This window comes from Equus caballus, chromosome 5, assembly GCF_041296265.1.
Source record: "Equus caballus isolate H_3958 breed thoroughbred chromosome 5, TB-T2T, whole genome shotgun sequence".
Taxonomy (NCBI): domain Eukaryota; kingdom Metazoa; phylum Chordata; class Mammalia; order Perissodactyla; family Equidae; genus Equus; species Equus caballus.
The window spans coordinates 59,172,642-59,191,744 of NC_091688.1; the positions used below are offsets into that span (position 1 = coordinate 59,172,642).

Here is a 19,103-nt window from a genome sequence, read left to right on the forward strand (position 1 = left end):
ACATCAAGAAATAATGTAGATGAATAATAAATAATTAAGCAAATAACAAATGCTGGTTATTTGCAATATTTTTACCAAAAGATCAGTAGTTTCTGAACTATCCGAATTAAAATCAAACTCAAAGACCATTTTTCTCTTTTTGTTACTTTCTTCAGTGGGTACATTCTTGTTTTCTCTCTGCTGAATTTTTAGTTTCGTTGGTGTCTTCACAGTATATGCCTATCCAAAAAGAAAAACAATATATAACCCCATCAAATAGAACATATATTATTAATAAAGGAAGTTGAGTCTTTAGCAATCAATAACTCTCCATTATTATTGGCATATATATGAAATAGAAATTTTGGATAAGAACTTAATTCAGATGGTTTTGGTACTAAAACTTTTATAACTTTCTTCAAAAATATTTGCAATAGTGGACTTTCTTTGTCCTTCCTTTCAACTTACTGAAGGAAATAATGAGTTGGGGGGAGGCAGCAAGAGAAAGAGAGTGAGACTCCAGCTTCAGCAATCAACAATCTTAAGAGGGACTTTAATTTTTCTAGCCATGATTAAACACCAAAACGGAGTGAGCTTTGCTCTCTCTACAAAAATCTTAACTGATTTATGAGAAAATAGCTTTGCTTATTTTTTCTTGGTAAAGTAATTCACATTAGTCAATGTTTAGTATTCCATAATTACCCTGTAAGTTTTATAATTTAAGAAAAGTATCTTTAAAAAGTAAGGTCAGTGACATGAACCAAAATGGCAGAGTAAGGCGCTCCAAAAATTTGCTCTTTCATAAAGCAACAAATATACTGGTAAAAATGGTCAGAATCAGCTTTTTCATAACTCTGGAAATTAACCAAAAACTTGCTGCAACCTGGAGAGTATTTACTTTTTTAAAAAGTGGCTGAATCTGTAAGAACAGCAAGCTTTGTGGTGTCAGAAATCATAGAGCCTAAAAAGCTGTGGATTGACATACCCAAAGTCCTTAAAGAAAAGGAATTGTTACCAAATAATTCTATATCAAGCAAAACTATGCTTCAAAAATGAAGGAGAAATTAAGATATTCCTAGATACACAAAAACTGAGAGAAATTGTCACTAACAAACCTTCCCTAAAAGAAACTCTAAAGGGAGTTCTTCAGGCTGAAATGAAAGGACACTAGACTCAAATCCACATGAAGAAATAAAGAGCACCAGTAAAGGAAACTGCATAGGTAATTATAGAAGACAGTATAAATGTATTTTTGTTTGTAACTCTTCTTTTCTACCTGATTTAAAACACAGACATATAAAGCAATCATTATAATATTGTGGCAATGGATTTAAAATGCAAAACTGTGATTTGTATGACTTTGATAGTATAAAAGAGAGAGAGGTAATGAAGCTATATTGGGGAGAAGTTTTTGTATACCATTGAAATTCCATTGGTATTAATTCGAACTAATTATTTTAAGTTAAAGTGTTAACTGTAATTCTCAGGTAATCACTAAGAAAATAATTTTAAAAGTATAGTAAAAAAAAGAAGAGAATTAAAATGGTATACTAGAAAATATCTACCTAACACAAAAAAGACACTAATAGAGGGATACAGGGACAAAAAGACATAAGACACATCGAAAACAAAGAACAAAATGGTGGACATAAGTTCTACCTTATTAGTAATTACATTAAATGTAAGTCAAATTAAACTTTTCAATCAAGATGCAGAGATTGTCAAAATGAATGATGGAAAAAAGCAAGATCCAACTATAGACTGTCCACAAAAGACATATTTTAGTTCAATAACATGAGTAGTTTGAAAGCAAAAGATATATCATGTAAATAGTAAGCAAAAGAGAGCTGGAGTGGCTATCCTAGCCTCAGACAAAATAGACTTTTAGAAAAAAATGTTACTAGAGATGAAAAAGACACTTTATAAGGGTAAAAGGATCAATGCATCAAGGAAAAATAAGAGTTATAAATATACAAAACCCCAAAATACATGAATCAAAAACTGGGAAAAACAGATAATTCAACAATATTGTAGGAGACTTCCATACCCCTACTTTCAATAACGCAAAGAACAACTAGACAGAAGATCAGCAAGGAAATATATTTGAACAACACTATAAACCAACCAGATAGATATTTAGGAAATTCACAAATATAGGAATACAACATGCTTCTAAATAACAAATGGGTCAAAGAATAAATCACAAGGAAAATTAGAAAGTACTTTTGAGAAGAATGAAAAAGAAAACAGAACATACTCATGGAATACAGTGAAATCAGTGCTTAGAGAAGTTTATAGCTGCAAATGCCTACATTAAAAATTAAGATCAGGGGCCAGCCCCATGTGGCGTAGTGGTTAAGTCTGGTGCACTCCGTTTCGGAAGCCTGGGTTCATGGGTTCAGGTCTCAGGCATGGACATACAGCACTCGCCAAGCCATGCTGTGGTGGCAACCCACATACAAAATAGAGGAAGACTGGCACAGATGACAGCTCAGGGCTAATTTTCCTCAAACAAAAAAAAAAGGGAAGATTGGCAACAGGTGTTAGCTCAGAGCAAATATTCCTCACCAAAAAAAAAAAAATTAAGATCAAGATTAGGGAGACACGACAATTACATGCAGTGTGTGGTACCCTGGATTGGATCCTGGAAGAGAAAGAGAACATTAATAGAAAAACTACGAAATCCAAATAAGTCTGAAATTTAGTTAATAGTAATGAACCAATGTATGTTTCTTAGTTTTGACAAACATACATGGTAATGTAAGATGTTAATGATGGAAAAAACTGTGTGAGGGATATAAAACAATTCTCTGTACTATCTTTGCAACTTTTCTGTAAATTAAAAATTAGTTTCAAAAGGTTTTTTAAAAAGTAAGGTCACCACACCCACCAGAATGGCTAAAATCAAAAAGATGAAAAATACCAATTGGTACCAAGGACGTGGAGCAACTAGGACTCTCATTCATTAGTAGCTAGAGTGCAAATTGGTACAATCAGTTTTTTAAAAAAAACATGATTGGCAGTGTGATGCAAAAAGAAATATATATTTGGTCTTTGTCCCTGGTTCCTGACACAGAACTTCTAAAATCCTTGTAATTTCCTAAGTGATGGGGTGATAGGAGCATCTTTTGGTATAATATTTGGTCTTTGTCCCCAGTGATAACGATAGGAAAGTATTTTGTTATTCATAGTGAGCTTCTTTCAATTGTACCTGAGTTTATACTAATGAAAGAAGTGGTGGTATGGGGCTCCTAGATAGCTTCAGGATGGTGGCTGGTCGCAAGAAAGACCAAGGCTTGATTAGAAGTTTGGAACCCTTCAGCCCACCCCTTGACCTCCTGGGAGGGAAGAGGGGTTAGAGATTGAGTTAATCACCAATGGCCAATGATTTAATCAATCATGCCAGGTAATGAAACCTCCATAAAAACCCCTAAAAGACAGGGTTCAGAGAGCTTCCAGGTTGGTGAACACATGGAGGTACTGGAAGGATGGCTCTCCCAGAGAGGGTGGCACTCAAAGAGAGGGCATGAAGCTTCAGGCTCCTTCTCCCCTACCTTGCCCTATGCATCTTTTTCATTTGACTGTTCCTGAGTTGCATCCTTTACAATAAACCAGTAATAGTAAATAAAGTAATTTCCTGAGTTTTGTGAGTCATTCTAGCAAATTATTGAACCTGAGGAGAGGGCTGTGGGAACTTCCAATTTATATCCAGTTGGTCAGTAGTACAAGTGGCAAGCCAGGACTGTAATTGCCATCTAAAGTGAGAGTAGTCTTGTGGGATTGAAACCTTCACCTGTGGGGTCTACACTAACTCCAGGTAGTTAGTGTCAGAATCAGTTCAAATTGTAGGATACCCAGCTGGTGTCTGGAGTGTTGGAGAATTATTGGGTGTTTGGAAAAAAATCCACACATTTTCTATCAGAGTAAAAACAGTTCAGGCATTATCTATTAAGATGGAACATATTATGCATAACCCTATAACTCAGCAATTTCACTTCTAGGAAGATACCCAACAAAAATGCATACATGTCAAGTACTAGAATTTTTATAGCAATACTAGTCAGAAAAACCCAATCTGGAAACTATCAAAATGTCCATTAACAATATAAGAGAGAAACTGTGCTATGGTCACACAATGCAATATTATATAGAAATAAAAATAATCAACTTTGAGCAACAATATAGATGTATCTCACAAACATAATATTAAGAGAAAAAAGTTGAAACAAAAATAATATGATTCTATTATAGAAAATGCAAAAACAAGAACATATAATAAGTTGAGAGAGTGGCTAGCCTTGGGTGAGGGGCTAGTGACTGGAAGAGGGAACAAGAAGCTCTTCCAAGGTCACAGTAATATTCTGTGTTTTAATCTGAGTGCTGGTAAAAAGGTTATGTTTGGCTTGTGAAGATTCATCAAGTTCTATAATTAAGATCTATCATATTTCAATAAAAATTTTTTTAAGTAAGGTCATTCTTTAATAGAGATCATTTCATATTCTCAATAATATAGTAGTAAATACAACAAAATAATTTTATATAAAAGCCTCTCAACTGTGGTTTACTAATTTTCATAATTTCCACAAGGTGGATAATAGTATATATATAATAGGATGTGAGTCTGACACTTCCTTTTGCTTTGGAATTGTCACCTGGAGCAAAAAGCTGGGGGGGAAAGTGCTAGTAACTCATATTCTAAAGAAAGCTCACTATGATTAAGGCCAGATACTTCCCTAGGGCTCATTAATAAGTGGTAGAACCAGTCCTACAATCACCAAACGCCTTCCTTCTTCCCAGTTATTTTAAGGAAACTGGAGGGGGGAGGCATGAAATTTCAGCTTAGAGGTAGGTGCAGAGACAGGTTGAGACATTTTTCCCCTCAACTCCCAAGACAATTGAGGAGATAACTCTTAACAGCAGTCGTATAAAGACTAAGGGTGCCTTCAAGAAGGGAGACTGGTATCACATTCCCCAGCAGGATAAAAACCCAGGCAGAAAATTTGTTTATTGGTCTTTGTATCTGGCTGAGCAGAGGAAAAAGAAATTAGAGAGAGAGAGATGGCAGAGAAGCTGGGAGTGGGGAGCAAAAGTAGAGCATTCTGCATGGCCATTTAGCATGGAAAGGTTGAATGAATTCCCTATGGATTAAGCAGACACGGAAGATAGCTAGAATTGAGCCACCTCAGCAGTGGCACCTGCTCCATAAGGGCTGACTGCTAAGTAAAGGACTCCAGCAACAAGATGCTGTGGAGTAAACATCAAAGGTAAGTAACTGAGGTGATAGTGGAAAATGTCAAGTAAGAACCAGATTTCCCACATCAGGGACTATGCATTGGTGAATGCCAGAAAGTTATGAAATCTGCCCAAGTTGTCATCATGTTGTGGGCAATGATGGGAAAAAAAAATGAAACCATTTCATGCTGGTATCACAAAAAATTGAAACATTCAAGAAACTGGTTTTATATTTACGTGTGGGATATCAGATATGTGGTATATGATACCAGAACCTTCTTTTTTAACTAAAAAAATTACTACTTTCTTAGAAATTTTAGCAACCAACCTTTGGTAATGGTGTAGATACAGTACTTTTGGCAGATGTCCACAGATAATCTCTTTTATCTTTGGATTTTCCATGATCAGCTGATATGAAGTTTCGAGATATATTTTGTGAAGGAGCTGCTTTAGAATCAAATTTCTGATAACTAGTTTCAGGTGTTTCAAATAAAGATGTCTGTATTTTCTGTCGAACAACAAAGGTGAATAAAATCATCACTAAACATCATTTTAATTAAAGTGCAGCAACTATTAAAAATAACACTGGAATAAACTAAAATTTACCCCAAAATTTATTATTGACTAGATAACTTTGAATAAATTACATTTGTCTTCTTTTTAACTTTATTTCCCCATTTAAGATGAAAATGCTATCTGCCCCTCTCTATCTTCACAGAATTGCTGCTGGAAAAAAGATTAGGAAGTAAGATCACTAGGACTGGGCAAGAAACCTACAAATCACCTCATTTAGCTCCTTGATTATATAGATAGATAAATTTAAGCCTGGAGATACTTGGAGATTTACTTAGCATTTTTTCACAGAGTTGCATTTCCGTATCCTTTTTCCTAAATATTTCTACATCATAGTTGATAACAATTTTTTTTTAAAGATTTTATTTTTTTCCTTTTTCTCCCCAAAGCCCCCCGGTACATAGTTGTATATTCTTTGTTGTGGGTCCTTCTAGTTGTGGCATGCGGGACGCCGCCCCAGCGTGGCCCAATGAGCAGTGCCATGTCCGCGCCCAGGCCCGAACCAATGAAAGGCCGGGCAGCCTGCAGCGGAGCACGTGAACCCAACCACTCAGCCACGGGGTCAGCCCCCGATAACACAATTTTGATGAAAGCAAATTATTTTCTGCTCTCCGGATTTGTCAGGAGACAGCCTCAGAATCTCCAAAATGTAACTGCTTTCATGGACAAACTTTTCTCCCCCAAAGAGGATTGAGAATGGCAACTACACCACCTTGTGGCCAAGTCTGGGAATTAACATTTCCCTGGTAGCCTAAAAGAAAATGCACCCCCATTCTAGAACACTGAAATAACCCTCTTCATAATACAGCATGAAAATGTATGTACTTTCCTACAAGTTACATTCTTTTCTGAATGTTACATTTCCAGTGATGCATATATACATAACATGCCTAATTTTCTCTGTTGTATTTTTTAAACACTTACAAGACGTTTCCTGTATGCCAATTACTATTTTAAAGGCTTTACAATTATCTAATTTAATCCTCATAACAACTTTAGGAAATAAGCACTATTATTATCCCTTCATAGATGAGGAAACTGAGGCATGAAGAAGTTGTTACTTTCCCAAACTCAGAAATGTTTGATAAACCTAATGACTATTATATATAAGGCTTGTGATATTTCAATATTGCTGGAATAAAGTATGGGAAACAATAGCGTATTTATATTTCTTAATTTCCTTTATAATTTTCTCATTATTTGCGCTGTATATATCCAAAACCACAGATAAAATATAGGGCATTTACTAATCTACTTGATAACAGATATAATAATGAGTATATATTACTGGAATTATATATGAATCAAAAAAACTCTATAAGAATATGTGATATATACTTTCATAATACACATATATTCTATATTTAGAAATGAATATTAGGGTTTACCCAATTTATTTATCTTCATCAGACACTTCCCTTAGACTATATCTAACCCTGCTAGCTAAGTTTAATGTGACAATAATTTCTCCAAATACAATGTTTCCAAGTGTCTATGTAGTGTCTGAGACAAATGAAGCACTCAATATTTATTCACAGGTACAGTTTTCTTTCCTTCTTTTCTTTCTTTGAACCCTAATGTAACAAAATTTAGCACTGTCTATGTTTAACAACTGAATTATTTTCAACTACTCTGTCACTTTCAGTCTATAGTCAAAGCAATCTCTGTGGGAACTTAGGAGACTACACCACTGTGTATAAAGAGTATTTAATCATTTTAACTAAAACTTTCAATGAAAATTCTTCTGTAATAATCCTATATTACCAAATGGATTAGGAGCTGAGGGGCACCCCTTTTTTCCTCATACTTCTGCTTTCTTCCATGTGCAGGGAGCACCACTAGGGTAACATTTCTAACCTCTCTGTTTCCTTAGGGGAGAAGCAAAGACTTGATGACCCTGGTGAATCTGGAAGGAGAAACTGGGTGCATATATAGTCCAGCTCCTTCCTTATTCCTTCTCTTGGGTACCAAAGTACACACCCTGCTCTGCTCCTTTATGCCGTACGTTTTACCAGAGTAGACCATCAAGTGAGTAGAGTTGTCCCAGTCCAGCTCTACCTGTGACAGAGTAGGTAAATTTGTCTAATTTGGGATTTTAGGATGAAGAAATCCTCTTGCCTTCAAATATAAGCCACATTCTCCAGTATCAGTTATCAATAATAAAGATAATATTTTGGTTTTCATTGTCTTTCTCAATTGGTTCAGACTTAAGTAAGGAAAGCAGGATGTCATTTATTCAGCCCTCTCAAAACCCATAATCTAAATATAAGCTTTAGAATTTTTAATGAAAATATTTTGCCTCTAACATTGGAAATTCCTTGAGAGAAACACAGAAGTTCCTAACTAACTTAATACTATAATAAAAATTACAGAAGATTGAAATCTTCTCAATCCCCAAACAAATGCTTTGAAATTTTTAGCTAATGTTTTTGAATTAATAAATACCAAGAAACAATTTAGGAAATGAAATTGCGTGATATATTTTAAATGTTCTTTTCCTATTTATGAAAAAGAATTTCTAAGCAGATGTTAGCAAACGAATTGGTTATAAGGAAAACCTATGAGAATTATATAAAACACTTACCTTGTCTTTTTTTTCTTTGAGAGTAACTGTGTTTTCTTTTGCCTCTCTTTTGAGTTTTTCCTATTAAAAATGAATATCAAGTTCATACAACGTAATCATTAATATTATCACAAACAAATGTTCCTATTATCAAAATCTTTCCTAGGAAGTATTAACAAAGAAAGAATACTGACTTCTAAATGTTATCAAATAATAAAAAGAAAAAAGAAAAATGAATTAGTTCCTTTCTACGGAGGTATGCTATTTGGTTTTATTTTTTTTAAAGTCTAATCTCTCTTTAGTACGTATCTGTGGAATCTTGAGTAAGTCTTTTAAAACTCTGAATACCAGCTTTCTCACTTGCAAAATGAAGTGGATGGACCAGATTATAAAGTAAGGGAAACACACAAGTAACTAACTGTGAAGAGCTGCAAAAAGATCCAAAATATTATGGGCCTTTAGAGGCAGAATCCACTTTTTCTTTGTGTGTTGAAAAAAGGTACATTTCAGTTAGACTTTGAATAATGAACTTTCAACATGAGATAAACAGGGATGAGGGATAAAATGAAAGTATAAAAAAGTATAAAATACTTAGGAAATAATACATCATTTTTGCTGGAGATTAGGGTGTATGTATTAGTAGGAAAAAAAGAAGAATTAACCCTGGCCTACAGAAAAGAACATGTAGTATGCCTTTAATATGACAGTCATCTGGAGAACAGACTTGTTACAGCTCCAGGGAGCCTTAAATGTCTCAGACAAAGAAAAGTTCTAATATGCAGAACTTTAGGCAAACTTGCCTTGCTTGCCCATGATACCTAAGCCAATATCTATCCTCACTGAATACCTTGTGCACACCATGGTATCTCTCCCACAGTGTTGCTCCTAACCAGAGAACTCACTTCACCATGAAAGAATACTGGCAGTAAGCTGAATCTAACAGCTTTTTTTAATGTATCCTATCAACCACCAATGGTTGATCTTCAGTTATAGTGACAACTAGGGTCTACTCTAAGGGGCTGGAATGCCATCTTCTAGGAGAAAGTATATCCTCTAAACTAGCAACATTGCACTGACTCTCAGTTAGAATACATATCTTGGCTTCTAGAGGACAGAAGGGAGAAAGCACCTCCCGCAATGCACTGTCTCCACAACTCGGACTTTTGCTGGTCTGGAGATCTTAGTACAGTCTGTTCTAATACAATATTTATTTCCAAGGTGTGAATTAGCTCGTATACAAACATGAATCTTTGGTAGTGGTTAATTGATCATGAGTTCCCTAAGACCAAAGAGATGGACCATCCACTAAGATCTCTATGCCTCAGTGAATAACTAAATATGCCTGTAGTATGGTCTGGCAAACAGGAACGATGATCTACAGGAATAGAGAGTGACAGCCCTGTGCCTGAATTTCAGACCTAAATAAATTTACAAATCTGGAACTCACTAAATTAAAAGGAAGCCTGGTACTCTTGTGGAAGGATCTTGTAATAATATCACAAATACATAATGCATCCCTCCTACTATCTTGTACGCTGAGAGAAATACTAAGACTGACAGGTAACTGGACATTGACTCTTAGCTAACACCAATTCTTGTAATCTATAATGTTACTATTTTTTCACTAGTCACTAAGTATTAGGGTCAGGTGATAAATGGAATTTAATCCAAGTACACCTTGTAGTGAACCCATGGAACCATAAACCTATTCTGTGGTCATTTCTTTAGATCTTGAGTATACAGTTCGAACAGATAAACTCAGTAAGTGGTACAATCTCCATATCGAATCTGACCAGAGAGTGAGAGATTTTAAGTTTGGAAGGACCAAGTGGAAGACTTTTAAATTCTCCCTCCACATCAAGCATGAAAACATATACACCAAATACCACATCTCACCCATGCAGAGATTAAGGTCCCATCAAACCATGAAAGATGTAGGGAAGGTGATTTATCACAGTCCCACAAAGCCAACCTATTTTAATTGGAAGCTAACATTGTCATCTGGTAACAATTTCTTCATACCAATGGGTAGGTAAAATACGGACTGTCATATTGACTGGGATCAAAATTGAGAACTAAGAAAAAAGCTGCATATAAAAGATGAACTGAATCTATGTAAATATAAAGCTCAAGTTAAACAAATACCAGAATCATGGTTACAGAACAGGATGTACATTTTGATTAATCTTGACAATGTAAAATAATAAAATAAATAGAAAAATTGAATATGCAGAAGAAGAGGCAGTAGGAGAAAGTGTTAGATATACTGCTTAAAAATATAAAGGTAACCAGTAAATTAATTAAAAAGGCTACACATGCCTTCCAAATCAACCAAAGCAAGACGCAAACACATACACTTTAGAGAAAAAGAAAGAAAATAAAATATTATCATGTAGTATGAAATAAGATGATAGAAACATGATTAAAATATATTATCATACTGATAAAGGGCTAATATCCAGAATATATAAGGAACTCTAATAACTCAACAACAAAAAACAAATAATTTAAAAAGGGGCAAAGGACTTGAATAGACAATTCTCCGAAAAAGATAGAAATGGCCAACAAGCATATGAAAAGATGCTTGACATCACTAATCATAAGAGAAATGCAAATCAAAACCAAAATGAGATATCACTCATTAGGATGGCCACTATCAAAATAACAGAAAATAACAAGTGTTGGTGAGGATACAGAGAAATTGGAACCCTTGTGCACTGTTGCTGGGAATATAAAATGGTATAGTTGCTATGCAAAACAGTATGGAGATATCTCAAAAAACTAATAGTAGAATTACCATATTATCCAGCAATCCCACTTCTGAGTATATATTGAAAAGAATTCAAAGCAGGATCTCCAAGAGATATTTGCAAACCCATGTTCATTACAACATTTTTCACAATATCCAAGAGGTTCAAGCAATCCAAATGTCCATCGACAAGTGAATGGATAAAGAAAATGTGGTATATACACACAATGAAATATTATGCAGCCTTAAAAAAGAAGGAAATTTGGTCACATGCTACAGTATGGATGAACCTTGAAGACACTATGCTAATTGAAATAATACAACCAGAAAGACAAATACTACATGATTCTACTTATATGAAGTATATGAAGTAGTTAAAATCAAAGAAACAGAGAGTATGAAGGCAATTGCAAATGTCTTTTTGGGGAAACGAGGTTGGGGCGAAGGGGAAGGGGAATTAGTGTTTAACGCATACAGAGCTTCAGTTTTACAAGATGAAAAAGTTCTAGAGATCTATTGCACAACAATGTGTATATACTTAAAACTACTAAAATGTACACTTAAAAAGTGTTAAGATGGATAGTAAATTTAATGATATGCATTTTTTACCACAATTAAAAAAAGTAAAACCACAAACCATTCTATCTTATGATATCAATATAAAAGTACTAAATAAAACAGTTGTCCTTTGGTATCCATAGGGGATTGATTCCAGGACCCCCTGCATTACAAAATCCACAATCCACAAAATCCACAAATGCTCAAGTCTCTTATATAAAATGGCATAGAATTTGCATATAACCTATGCACATCCTCCCATATACCTTAAATCATCTCTAGCTTACTTATAATACCTAATACAATGTAAATGCCATGTAAATAGTTGTTATACTGTATTGTTTAGGGAATAATGATAGGGAAGAAAAGTTTGTCCACATTCAGTACAGATGTAACTATTGTAGTAGGCCTTTCAATCTGTGATTGGTTGAATCTGCAGATGTAGAACCTGCAGATATGGAGGGTCAACTGTATTAGCCAAAAGAATACATCACATTTTTAAAAATTTTTCATGACCAAATGGAGTTTATTCCAGAAATGCAAGAATAACCTTAAAAATACATATCATATAAATAAATCAGGAAAACTAACCAATTAGAGCAAAGGAGACTTCTCAGATTAGAGACTCAATCAAGGTTAATAAATAATGGACAAAAACATAAGACAAGAACAAAAAGAAAGTGAGGGTCACAATATGAGTATCAGACAAAGCTGACTTCAAGGAAAAAAGAGCAAAGAGAGAGGATACAGTTTCCAAGGAAAAATTAATTAGTATAAACTTTTATACAACAAATAGTACTCATCAAAACACATAAAGCAAAACTGCTTGAGAATTCAAAAAGAAGAGAAAAATAATAGTAATAGAACCATTAAAGCCTTCTTTCAGCTCATGACTGATCAAATAGAAAAAATACATAACAAAGTTAAAGTAGATGTCAATAAAATAATTGATACAATAGGTCAAACTTCTTGGTAAAGATGGTAGAATAAAGCCAGATTATAAAATCTTCCTCCCCCTAAACAAAAAGGAATGAAAGGGAGGAAAGGAAAGTAGTTAAGAACAGGCAAAAATAAATTCAACAACACAAACACACAATCTCATGCCATAATCTCTGATTCTAGTGAGGCTCAGCATGAGAGCCACAGAGTACAGTTGTGTTGATATGACCCTACTCAATGTGGCTCCTAACCTAATCACCACTTGCATAGTATTGGTGAAAGTGAACACATATAATAATAAGGGTAACTATCACTAATATATCTGAATTTGATAAGAAGATGTCTAAGGGGATAAGTAGACAGTCCAGGAAAAAGAGGCCTAGAAAATGCATAGTGAAAGGCAGGAAAAACAACTAAATCTTATCATTTTGGTTTCTCTAATCTGGGCAAAGAAAGCACAATAACCATATCCATACAGTATTAATTATCCCTGTTAATAAATAGAACAAACTAGAAATAAAGTAACAAGTTAAGATTTAAAGCAAAAAATTCTCCGGAAGGAGCAGAAAACACAAAAAGAAGAGATTCATTAAGAAACCACATGAATTTTGTCCTTTTACCTAGCCCCCCTCTCATCACCCAGAAGGTGGAGTATACCAAATCATGATATTCTTATCTTTTCCCTCATAAAATTGGGTAAGTGAGGAAATACAGCTTGAAGAGAGAGCGGTAAGATAGCAAAAATGAATAACCACAGCTTATCTTCTCAAACAGACACACAGGCTCCAGGGCTTCACATTAAGTTTATGAAATGATCTGAAGGTTGAGGACAAAGATATCACAAGAAAACTAGAGACTAGTATCTCTTATGAATATAGATGCAAAAAAAATCCTCAACAAAATACTAGCAAAGCAAATCTAGCAGAACATAAAGATTATATACATCATAAGCAAGTAGAACTTCTCCCAAGAAAGTAAGATTGCTTTAACATCTGAAAATCAATTAACGTAATACTTCATATTAATAGAATAAAAGACAAAAACTAGATGATCACCTCAATTGACACAGAAAAAGCATTTGCAAAATCCAACACCCTTTTATGATAAAAATATTCAACAGATTAGGAATAGAAGAGAACTTTCTCAACCTGATAAAGGGTATCCAGATAAACTGAATTTCATCAAAATTAAAGATTTTGTACTACAAATGATACCATCAAGAAAGTGAAAAGACAATCCACAGAATGGGAAGAAATATTTGCAAATCTTATATCAGATAAGAGACTTGTATCTGGAATATGTAAAGAACTCTTAAAAGTCAATACTAATAAGATAAACAACCTAATTTTAAAATGGGCAAAGTATCTGAATAGACATTTCTCCAAAAAAGATATACAAATGGCCAATAGCACATGAAAAGATAATCAACATCATAAACCATTAAAGAAATGTAAATCAAAACAATGATATATCACACCAGCCCCACTAGGATGACTATAATGCAAAAAGAGACAAGTGTTGGCGAGGATGTAGGAAAATTGGGACCTTCAGGCATTGCTAGTGTGAATCCAAAATGGTACAGTTGGTTTAGAAAACAGTTGGGCAGGACCTTAAAATGTTAAACACAGAGATATCATATTACCCAGCTATTCTACTCTTACATATATAATCAAGAGAAGCAAAAACATATATCCACACAAAATTTGTACATGAATATTCATGACAGCATTATTCATAGTAGCCAAAGTGGAAACAACCCAAATTTCCATCAGCTGATGAATGGATAAATAAAACATAGTGTATCCATACAATAGAATATTATTCAGCAATAAAAAGGAACAAAGTACTGATATACGCTAGTACATGAATGGACCTTGAAAACTTTATGCTAAGTGAAAGAAGCCAGTCACAAGACAATATATTATATGATTTCAATTAAAGGAAATATCCAGAATAGGTGAATCTATAGAGATGGAAAGTATATTAGTGGTTGCCTAGAGCTGGTGAATCTGTTAATGGTGTGGGAGGATATAACTACTGATGGGTATGGGCATTCTTTTGGGGGTGAAACAAATATTCTAAAATTACATAGCAGTGATGGCTGCACATCTATCAATATATTAAAAATCTACACTTTAAATGAAAGATTGTATGGTACATAAATTATACGCCAATAAACTGTCTTAAAAAACTGATAGAGCTGAGCAGAGAAACAGACAAAATTGGGGACCTTAACACCACCCTTTCAGCAACTGACAGAACTCTTAGGGAGAAAACCAGCAAAAATATACAAAATCTGACCACCACAATCAACTAATTGACTGTAATTGACATCCACAGAAAGTTTCAACAATAGCATAATATACATTTGCTTCAAGCAGTCATGGATCATTCACCAAGATAGCCCATATCCTGGGCCATAAAAAAAACCTCAACAAATTTAAAGGAATGAAATTGCTATGGACTGAATGTTTGTGTCCCCCCACTCCCAAAATCCATATATTGAGGCCTTAATCCTCCATGTAGTGTGGTGTTTGGAAACAGGGCCTTTGGAAAGTAATTGGGTTTGGAAGAGGTCATGGAGGTGGAGCCCCCGTGATGGGATTGGTGCCCTTATAAGGAGATGAAGAAACCAGATCTCTATACCATGTGAGGACACAGCAAGAAGGCAGCTGTCTACAAGCAAGGAAATGGGCCTTAATCAGAACCTGAGCATGCTGGTACTCTGATCTCAGACTTCCAGCCTCCAGAACTGTGAGAAGTAAATATTTGTTGTTTAACTACTGAATCAATTGTATTTTTGGTATAGTAGCCCAAGGAGACTACTACAGAAATCATATAGATTGTGTTCTCTGACCATAATGAAATCAAACTAGAAATCAATAACACAAAGAAAACAGGAAAATCTTTGAACACATGAACATTTAAAAACATACTTCTAAATAATCTATGAGTCAAAGAAGTCTCAAAGAAGTCTAAAATTATACCGAATTGAAAGAAAACAAAAACACAACATATCAAAACCTGTGGGATACAGCTAAAGGAATACTGAGAGAGAAATTTATAGTACTAAATGCTTACACATTAGAAAAAGGACAGAGTGATGTCAGCAAAATAGCAGAATAGGAGTTTCCTACCATCTTTCTCACCAAGAACATAGATTTTGACAATCATTCAGAGATGAGAGTATCTTCATGGAAGTTCTGGACTTCAGCAGAGAAGTTTCAGCACACAGTTGGAGCAAAAAAAATCCAAGATTGAACGCATTGAAGAGGATAAGTGGAATAGTTTCACTTTACCCATGTCACCCTCTCCCCCAAAACAGCACAGCTCAGTGCAAACAGAGACCCTCTCAGCTAGAAATTTTTCCCATGCAGGAAAGTGAGAGCATGAGAGTGAGTGCCCAGCTTCCCCAACTGTGTAGGATGCTGCCAAAGGGGCCCATTTCTTTCTCACCCCATCCAGAATACTGAGGTGAGGTGACCTGCATGACTGAAGGGTGAGGAAGAGCTGAGAGCACAGCAGTGAGGGCTCAGAATGTACTGAAGAGATGCAGATCCTACTAACCACTTCATGGACTCCATCAGGAAGCCTGCCCAGGAGTCACTGAGGACACCTCACCTGAAGATCCCCCCAACTCGCCCACAGGCACTCCCAACACTCCTCACACACACATACACACATACACACACACACACACACCATGGCTAACCTGTGCATGCCTCTAAAGGCAGCATGTGTGAGCTTTTGCAGATGGATAGTGAGCATGAACCGAAAGCTGCCCAACTCTGCAAGACTTGGAGAAAGCACACAAACTCAAGCATTCACGAATGCCCTGGGAAAGCAAACAGGAGGCTGTCAGTGCCTGACCTTTCCAGTATCAAGATAAGGCATACAATCTTAAGAATTCCCCTCAAAGAGGGAACCAGGAGCAGGCATATATATAGAAAATATCTAAGAAAGCCTTAGAATCCCTAGCAGGGCTGACAGAAGATATTTCTCTCCTGAAAGCAGTCAGTAAAGACTGGAGGAGGTAACTGCTTCTTCAAATGTGAAGACAGCAATGCAAGACTTCAAGGAACATGAAAAGTCAAAGCAATGTGACACCACCAGAGGAACACAATAATTTTCCAGTAACCACCCCAAAGAAATAGAGATCTATGATTTTCCTAATAAAGAACTCAAAATACTTGTTTTAAGGATGCTCAATGAGCTACAAGAAAACATAGAAAGACAATTCAATAAAACAATACACAAACAAAACGAGAAGTTTAACAGAAAGAAGAAATCATGAAAAAGAACCAAAGAGGAATTCTAGGGCTGGAAAATACAATGAATACATGAAAAATGAAATAGAGAACATCAATATCAGACTTCAACAAGCAGAAGAAAGAATCTATGAACTTAAAGATAAGTTTTTTGAAATTATCCAGTCAAAAGAACAAAGATAAAAGAACGAAAAAGAGTGAAGAAAGACTACATGAATTATGGGATACCATTGAACAAAACAATTTACACGTCATTGGAGTCCCAGAGGAAAAGAGATGGAGAACCAGGAAGAAAGCTAATTTAAAGAAATGATGGCTGAGAACTTCCCAAATCTGGGGAGAGATTTGGACATCAAGTTCATGAAGCTCATAGGTCCCCAAAAAGATTCAATTCAAAGAAACCTTCTCCAAGACACATTATAATAAAACTGGCTAAAATCAAAGACAAAGGGATTTTTAAAAGCAATGAGAGAAAGAAAACTTCTCACGTACAAGGGAACCCCCGTAAGGATGTCAGTGGATTTCTCCACAGAAACCTGGCAGAGAGAAAATGGGATGATATATTCAAAGAACTCAAGGAAAAAACCTGCCAACCAAGAATATTTTACCCAGCAAAGCTGTCCTTCCAAAATGAAAGAATAGATAAAGACTTTCCCAGACAAAGAAAAGCTGAGGGAGTTCATCATCACCAGACCCGCCTTAAAGAAATGCTGAAAGGAGTTCTTCAAGCTGAAATAAAAGGATGGTATTTAATAACACAAAAACATATAAAATATAAAACACACTGGTAAAGGTAAGTATGTGGTCAAATTTAGAATACTCTAATATGTAATATAGTGGTGTATTACTTAACTCTTGGATAAAGATTCAATGACAAAAGTATTAAAAATAAGTATAGCTACAATAATTTATTAATGGGGACACATTATTAAGATATAAATTGTGACATCAAAAACATAAAATGGGAGAGGGGGAACAAAAGGGCAGAGTTTTGTTTGCACTACAAGTTAAGTTGTTATCACTTTAAAATAGACTACTATAACCATAAGATGTTTTAGGTAAGTCTCATGGTAACCACAAAGCAAAAACTTACAGTAGAAACACAAAAGATAAACAGAAGGGAATCAAAATGTACTACTAGTTAAAATCATCAATTCAGAAAGGAAGACAGTAAAAGAGGAAGAAAGAAACAAAAGAACTACATAACAGCCAGAAAACAATTAGTTTGGTAAGTCTTTACTTAACAATGATTACTTTAATGACTGAATTCTCCAAGCAAAAGACATAGAGTGGTGAATGGATAAATATACAAGACCCAAATGGATAAATATACAAGATCCAATGCCTTTAAAAGACTCACTTAGCTTTAATGACAATCATAGGCTAAAAATGAAGGGATGGAAAAAGATATTCCATGCAAAAAGAAACCAAAAGAGAGTATAGGTAGAGATACTTATATCAGATAAAATAGACCTTAAGTCAAAAGCTGTAACAAGAGACAAAGAAGGTCATTATGTAATGATAAAGGGGTCACTTCACCAAGATAATATAACAATTGTACATATACACACACTCAACATCAGAGCACCTAAATATGTTAACCTAATACCAACAGATCTGAAGGGAGAAATAGTAAACAATACAATGAAAGCAGAAGACTTCAGTACCCCACTTTCGTGAACGGATAGATTGTTCAGACAAAAATCAATAAGGAAATATTGGATATGAACTATACTTTAGATCAAACAGACTTAACAGACATATACATAACTTTCCATCCAACAAAACAAAATATACATTCTTCTCAAGCGCATATAGAACATCTCCAGGATAAATCATATGTTAGGCCACAAAACAAGTCTCAACAAATTTAAGAAGATTCATATCATAGCAAGTATCTTTTCCAACCACAATGGCATGAAATTAGAAATCAATAATGGGAGGTAAGCCAAAAAATTCATAAATATGTGGAAATCAAACAACATACTCCTGGCAACCAATGAGTCAAAGAAGAAATCAAAAGGGAAATCAAAAAATATCTTGAAATAGGAGGTGACGTCAGCAATGAGGCAGAGTGAGCTGTTCCCTTTATCTCTCCCCCTTTGAACTACTAAATGGGCACTCACTGAACAATGGAGGATACCCAAACAGCACAACAGGACACCTGAGAGACCCACACAGCTATACATCTAAAGGCGGATGGACTGGGTCCCTGGGAAGTAGTGGAGATGAGTGAAGACAA

At 35.0% G+C, this 19,103-nt stretch overlaps 1 protein-coding gene across 7 annotated transcripts in view; it reads right to left on the bottom strand.

Annotated features, from left to right (window-relative positions):
• SYCP1 (synaptonemal complex protein 1) overlaps positions 1-19,103 on the bottom strand; it is a 129,725-nt gene that overhangs the window by 11,319 nt on the left and 99,303 nt on the right. For 4 of the 7 annotated variants that reach the window (XM_023641375.2, XM_070267185.1, XM_023641376.2 and 1 more), the window contains 3 exons: positions 8,369-8,428; positions 5,540-5,719; positions 76-219 (listed from right to left, as the gene is read on the bottom strand). In XM_023641375.2, coding sequence (XP_023497143.2) covers positions 76-219; positions 5,540-5,719; positions 8,369-8,428 — 384 coding nt within the window. The remainder of the gene's footprint in view (positions 1-75; positions 220-5,539; positions 5,720-8,368; positions 8,429-19,103) is intronic. The other 3 variants (XM_023641377.2, XM_070267187.1, XM_070267184.1) reach the window with 1 other exon arrangement.